Source organism: Ruditapes philippinarum, unplaced genomic scaffold, assembly GCF_026571515.1.
Source record: "Ruditapes philippinarum isolate M1 unplaced genomic scaffold, ASM2657151v2 ctg8501_1_1_1_1, whole genome shotgun sequence".
Taxonomy (NCBI): Eukaryota; Metazoa; Mollusca; class Bivalvia; order Venerida; family Veneridae; genus Ruditapes; species Ruditapes philippinarum.
In genome coordinates this window covers 1-7,064 of record NW_026855460.1, presented here as the reverse complement: position 1 = coordinate 7,064, position 7,064 = coordinate 1, and the positions used below count along the sequence as shown (strand labels likewise).

Here is a 7,064-nt window from a genome sequence, read left to right as displayed (position 1 = left end):
TATATATATATATATATATATATATATATATATATATATTATGTTATTTCTATATTTGCTATAATTCCCTTAATCATAACATTCAGAGCACTATTTTTTCAAGTATTAAAAAATTAATTCAAATCAATTTTATTTTTATGTGTCCGTAAAACATATAAAGACATTGCACCTACGCTTCGTTAGGTGGTTTCAGTGGACACGGCGAATATAAACAGTATACATAATGAAACTTGCCTTGTCATGGTTAAAATATACAAGGGTTAGAAAGATACCCATAGGATAACGACAACCATAGAATATAGCCTTGACAGCATTTATACACACGACCAGTTATTGTCAATCTTGTAAAGCTCTATTTTACGACGACTATGAACTTTTAACAAAGCTTATTATATCCAGCTGGGTATTTTGGGTTGGCAGTTGTTTTTGTCCAATTTCTTTTTTTTTAATTTTATCTATTAATGTTTTATTTGAATTGAGATGTGTTCACAAATACTTCCTCTCCGGCTTTGCCAAATAATTAAACGTTTTATCATATGAACAATGCATCTTTTTCAAGAACTCCTTATCAACAATTTAAAGATTATCACTTTTTGAATTTATTTTGTAAATATCTCATCATTTTTCTTGTCATTCTCTCTTTCAGTTATCTGTAAACTTACAGCATTTATTTACAGAACCATTACTAACATACATACAGTTGTTGAGGGAACAAAAAAAGTATAAAGTCCCAAAAAAAGAAAAACTTCTAGAACTGACCCAAGGGCGATTCTTGCCGTTGCTTTTCCTTCATCGCTGTGTTCCTGTCATATCTCCAATATCAAGATCTTTTTGTTCTTCTAATTGCAAGCCTCCATCTTTTTCTTTATTTGTCACATCTACTTGCTTTACATTCTTGCTGCATTTTAAGAAAATTCTGAATAAGAGTGACACAAACTGCGGTACTTTTGTTTGATACTTGTCATTCTCCATTCGGACAACGGTGATAGATAGAATAGAGATGATGATAGCCATAGAAAACTGTGTAACAATGTACAGTTGAATGTATGATACATATTTAGACACTCGTGGTACTGAATCACTGATCATGTTTAAAAGAACTACGTAGGTCAACAGTAAGGAGATATTGTAGCCTATCCTTTCACCACAAGATGATGGTAACTTGAAAGTGAAAACATTCATCATAGATAGCATAACTACTGGTATTATTACATTTAGTACATAAAATAGATACCTCCTTTCCAGTATAATCTGTATTTCTATGTAAGTCAGATAAGGACGGCGAGTTAAGTATTTGATATTTGTATCTACAATTATCCATTCATTGTTTTCCTCTGTCATTTTTATCATCATTTTATTTGTCACTGTTCTCAAACTTTCTTGCACGTCTGAATAGGTCATTTTACCCAACATGATTGTACATATTTGTGTATCAAAAGGATACTTTCTTATGTCCACATTACAGCCTGTCTGAAGATTGGCACCTGTATTCCATACTGCCATGCCTTCACTTTTTAGTGTAACTTTTGATCCTTTACTTTTATCAACCCCTATGTTTTCTCTGAAAGCATTTTGATAGGTGACATCAGGTGTCCATACACTGCCTGCAGAAATAATAAAACTGTCTGCTTCTCCAAACTCAGAAGAATTCCATGTGAAAGTTTCATAGTTCCATGAAAGTTGCATACCGATTGTTGAGGTTAGAACTTGATTTTTCTCATCAAGACCATGTAAATGTGTTAGAAGTGGCACTACATTCACATGTACGGTATCAGATTGGTTAATTACTGGTCTTATATCAATGTCCATTCGTTCTGTGAGATGATTGTGAAGTCTCTGTAGATCATTAAAGGTTGCCATACTTACACAATGGAAACATAAAACACTTACTGCAAAAAGTAAATTGAAGAATCTTAAATATATAGCAAACATCTTGATTTTATTTTATCTTTTTAGAAAAACAGTGTGCCAGTCCATGAAGGATCATGTAATAGCAAATAATTTTCAGGGAGTTTTTAACTTTTTATATATAACAGTGTAGCTATCAAATACTAGTACTACAATATTTTTTTTATTTGATTTTTGTTTAACTATAATGTATTTTGTGACAGCTTTATTTGTTCGAAAAACTATAACTAATGGATTTTTAAAAGGTTTCATATCTAATACAAAAGTCTTTGTGATTTTTTCATATATAAAAGGCTTATTTCATGTATTTGTGCATGCTGGAAATGTGATGTATGAAGATTTTTGTTGACATTAGTACTAAAATGTATTATCATATAACTAAATGAATAAGTGATTCAAAATAAAAAGAATTGATTTACCGGGAAAAATGTCAAGCTAGTATTTTATTGCGTGTCCCACTGAAATGTGTTGAAATTCATTATGTTCAGGTTCAAGATTGGTATGGACATTTTTCTTTATAAATAAAAAGAAAATTGGAAGCTTGAAGAACACTGCTTTCTTAATTAAAACGTGCAGATGAACAAGCTTGTAAAAGACAGTCATTTAGATACATCTACCAGGTAACATGTATATTATAATATTTGATCATGATCCTACCCTATAACTATAGAGCTTAATGTTATTTTTGACCGGAGGCCTGCTTGTGTCATGAACGCCGTTGCTAATTCCATGGTAGGGGTATAACTCATTTCTTCACTACATGTAGCTATATGGTTTTAAGTTTTGGCGAAGAATTCAAAGAATGTTTAGATCTGAAGTTTACAATAATCAAAAATATTTACGTTAGTTTCATGAAAATCATAGATTTTATACATTACCTTGGACATGATATTAATTAAAATGGTTAAGATATTTTTTGTATTTTCACTGCAGTGAAACATGTATTCCGTATTTTGACGAACTACTTATCACATATATTGTTTAATTTGTGATTTGTTAAGACCAACAGCAATGAGAAAAAATAACCTCAGAACCTGAACAGTCAAACTTAGCCATGTAAGATTCTGTATGTAAACGTGTTTTCAAGTGAAAGAAGCAATGTTGCCTAAAACAAAATAATATTTGCGAGATCAAATATTTGCGAATAATTTCAATTTGCAAGCATCGAAAATATTTCCATGGCGCAAAGTAAATCATTTATACAGTTGTACACTATGTAACATAGTTTAACATGACATGATTTAACAAGCATCTGTTGGTGGTGTTGTTGCTTTATGGGATTTTTTGTTCACAAAATCATGTATATTACAAAGTGAAATTTTGCATTAAAAATCTTGAAATTTGTTAACCCTTTTATTCCCAGATGTATTTTTACACTGCCAGATGTATTATACTGTACCTGTATAGTTATATTTTTATATCAAGTTTAATATCAAATCTATTACTATATAATTATACAAATTTTGCTGTGTAAAGGCTATGACTGGTTAAATCAAATTATGAAATGGTTGATTAAATTATCAATAGTGTGGGAAAGGATTTAAATGTTTTACAATGATGTTGCATTCTACATGTATAATGAATTATACTCCTGTTAATTTAGGTTTTTATTAACCTTATATACTGTCCATTTAAACTTATAATTATCATATTAACATTTTCTATCCAATCACAATCAATGTAAGTCATTTATCATTTCATATCTAATTTAGAATAAAATAATATTTATTTATGTGTGTTTTAATGTTATTCTTTACCGTAGAAGTAATAGAATAATTGTATACACATGCACTTTAAATAATATACTAGGTAACTGTGTGAAATCCAGACTTGCATTATGTTTGTCATAAAAGTCTGTCATAAACAAAATCAGGAACATAGCTTGGTACATATTTATGTGTAGGTCACAACACTTTTAAAATATTGTTATGATCAATAAATCTTCCATGGCTGCCTGATTCATTCTTGCCACACACAAAGTATGTATTTACAGCTCTCAGTATAAAGTATAGCTCATGTTATGAGCCGGTTTGTTTGAGATAAGCCGGTATCTTGAATATGGACAAGACAAGATCATCTTTTATCACAGCAACATTTTATAGTATTTACCATGTACAGGAGTAAGAGAAATATTATTCCAGTTCAGTGCTGACTACTGTCTTTTCAATTATTTCTGTAATTATGTGACAAAGTATGTGGGAACTGAAACATATATCGTATATGTCCGAGTTTGAAAGAAGACATTGTTGTCAGATTTCTATTACTTTCTATAGGGGAAGAGTTACATGAATTGCAACTATAATTCTTCATTCACACTTGTGAAAGAATTAAACACATGTAAGGCATCTTAGATATGAAACATATTAAGTGACTACCATAAAGTCTGATTTTACTGTTCTATGAACAGCGTATATATTCTTCTGGAACGAATGTGTGTGCTGGATAGTAAATGAATGGCGTAATGTTTTCGCTACGTTTGTTAAATTGAATCTTTCACACATAGAAATGTATACATGTGCCTACTCATGTCTTATATGTGTCACATTAAGGGTTCCGTGATAACCGCATTTGGGCACATCTGCGGATTTTAGATAAATTTCTTGATTGACATGAAAAGGCGTTCCTAGCCGAGTCATCGGGTGGTTGACAGCCCCTCAACATTGTAGGTTCGAATCTCTGGATTTAAAGACTTTTGATTATGTCATGTGAGGAAGCTATCCAGCTAGTTTACGGGACATAAGTGGTTCTACTTGGGTGCCCGCTCGTGCGTGAATTAACGCATGGGGGACTGCTGAGATCTTCCTTCACCAGTTAATCATGAACAACGTTGATGCGACATAAAACCCAACAAAAAACATTTACATAAGTTTCTTTTATTAAGAATGTTTTTTCTCATGTCCGTATTCTTTTTTCGATCCGGTGTATTTTTCTTTACACTGTTTGGCATGTAACAAAGTATTTTGCAATTACATTGTACGCGTACATTATGTTATGTCTTTATCAAAACATTCAGAGCACTAACTCTCAAGTATTATCATATCAAATTTGATTTCATGTGTCCTAAAACCATAAATCATTGCAACTATGCTTTGTTTGGTAATAGACACGACGAATATAAACAGTATAAATATTGAAACTTGCCTTGTCATGGATGAAATATGTGTACAAGAATCAGCCTTCATAGAACGTAGCCCTTGGCAGTATCTATTATAACAGACGACCAAATATTGTTAATATTGTAAAGCTCTATTTAACGACGACTAGGGCTTATTATATTCAACTGGGTATTTTGGGTGGGCAGTTGTTTTGTTGTGGTTTTTTTTGTCCAATTTCTTCTTTTCAAATTCCTCTATTAACGCTTTATTTGAATCGAGTTGTGATCCTTGATACTGCCTTTTCATATTTACCAAATGATTAAACGTTTTTATCATGGATGTGCTTGATATGAATTTCAAGAGCACCTTATAAACGTTTTAATGTTTATATAACTTTGAATTTCTTTTGTAAATAGCTCATCATTTTGCTCGTCATTCTCTGTTTCAGTACTCTGTATACTTTTTACATTTATTTACAGAATCATAACTAACATACATACAGTTGTTGAAGTAACAAAGAAAGTCATAAAGGTCCAAAAACAGATACTGTCTAGAAACTGTACCAAAGTCGGATTCTTGCTGCTTACTGTTTCCTTCATCACTGTTCCTGTCCTATCTCCAATATCAAGATCTTTTTGTCCTTCTAACTGCAAGCCTCCATCTTTTTCTTCATTTGTCACATCAACCTGCCTTACATTTTTACTGCATCTTAAGAACTTTCTGAATAAGAGTGACACAAATTGCGGTACTTTTGTTTGATACTTGTCATTCTCCATTCGGACAACAGTGATAGATAAAATCGAGATGATGATAGCCATAGAAAACTGTGTAACAATGTACAGTTGAATGTATGATACATATTTAGACACTCGTGGTACTGAATCACTGATCATGTTTAAAAGAACTACGTAGGTCAACAGTAAGGAGATATTGTAGCCTATCCTTTCACCACAAGATGATGGTAACTTGAAAGTGAAAACATTCATCATAGACAGCATAACTACTGGTATTATTACATTTAGTACATAATATAGATACCTCCTTTCCAGTATAATCTGTATTTCTATGTAAGTCAGATAAGGCCGGCGAGTTATGTATTTGATATTTGTGTCTACAATCAGCCATTCATTGTTTTCCTCTGTCATTTGTATCGCCATTTTATTTTTTACAGATCTCAAACTTTCTTGCGAGTCTGAATAGGTTGTTTTACCCAAAATGATTTTACATATTTGTGTATCAAAAGGATATTTTTTTATGTCCACGTTACAGCCTGTCTGAAGATTGGCACCTGTGTTCCATACTGCCATGCCTTCATTTTTTATTGTAACTTTCGATCCTGTTCTTTTATCAACCCCTATGTTTTCTCTGTAGGCATTTTGATAGGTAACATCAGGTGTCCATACACTTCCTGCAGAAATAATAAAACTGTCTGCTTCTCCAAACTCAGAAGAATTCCATGTGAAAGTTTCATACTTCCATGAAAGTTGCATGGCGAAAGTTGAAGTAAGAACTTGATTTTTCTCATCAAGTCCATGTAAATGTGTTAGAACTGGCACTACATCGACATGTAGGGTATCAGATTGGTTAATTACTGGTCTTATATCAATATCCATTTGTTCAATGAGATGCTTGTGAAGTCTCTGTAGATCATTAAAGTTTGACATACTCACACCATCGAAACATAAAACACTTACTGCAAAAAGTAAACTGAAGAATCTTTGATGTATAGCAAACATCTTGATTTTATTTTATTTTTTCTTCAGAAAAAAAACAGTGTGTCAGTCCATGAAGGATCATGTAATAGCAAATAATTTTCAGGGTGTTTTATATATAACAGTGTAGTTGTCAATAATTCATTATTTTTTATTTGATTTTTGTTTAACTATAATGTATTTTGTGACAGCTTTATTTGTTCAAACAATAACAGAGAAAAAATTATCTCTAATGGATTTTTAAAAGGTTCCATATCTAATACAATAGTCTTATTGAGCCGATGTCAAATTAGTCCCTGGTATTCGGGTCGTAGAATACTACGCTTCATGTCAAACAACAAAATAATAT

At 31.7% G+C, this 7,064-nt stretch overlaps 2 protein-coding genes across 2 annotated transcripts; both read right to left on the bottom strand.

Annotated features, from left to right (window-relative positions):
• Positions 1–789: 789 nt before the first annotated feature.
• Positions 790–2,006, bottom strand: LOC132743413 (neuronal acetylcholine receptor subunit alpha-6-like). The gene has a single exon (XM_060731935.1). The coding sequence runs from the start codon at positions 1,930–1,932 to the stop codon at positions 790–792; it is 1,143 nt and encodes a 380-aa protein (XP_060587918.1). The 5' UTR covers positions 1,933–2,006.
• A 3,470-nt stretch (positions 2,007–5,476) lies between these two features.
• LOC132743416 (neuronal acetylcholine receptor subunit alpha-6-like) lies at positions 5,477–6,739 on the bottom strand. The gene has a single exon (XM_060731938.1). The coding sequence runs from the start codon at positions 6,737–6,739 to the stop codon at positions 5,477–5,479; it is 1,263 nt and encodes a 420-aa protein (XP_060587921.1).
• Positions 6,740–7,064: the final 325 nt, after the last annotated feature.

What these genes read in the sequence shown, in the direction of transcription:
- LOC132743413 (XM_060731935.1), bottom strand. Translation starts at nt 1,932, where the DNA reads ATGTTTGCTATATATTTAAGATTCTTCAATTTACTTTTTGCAGTAAGT.
- LOC132743416 (XM_060731938.1), bottom strand. Translation starts at nt 6,739, where the DNA reads ATGTTTGCTATACATCAAAGATTCTTCAGTTTACTTTTTGCAGTAAGT.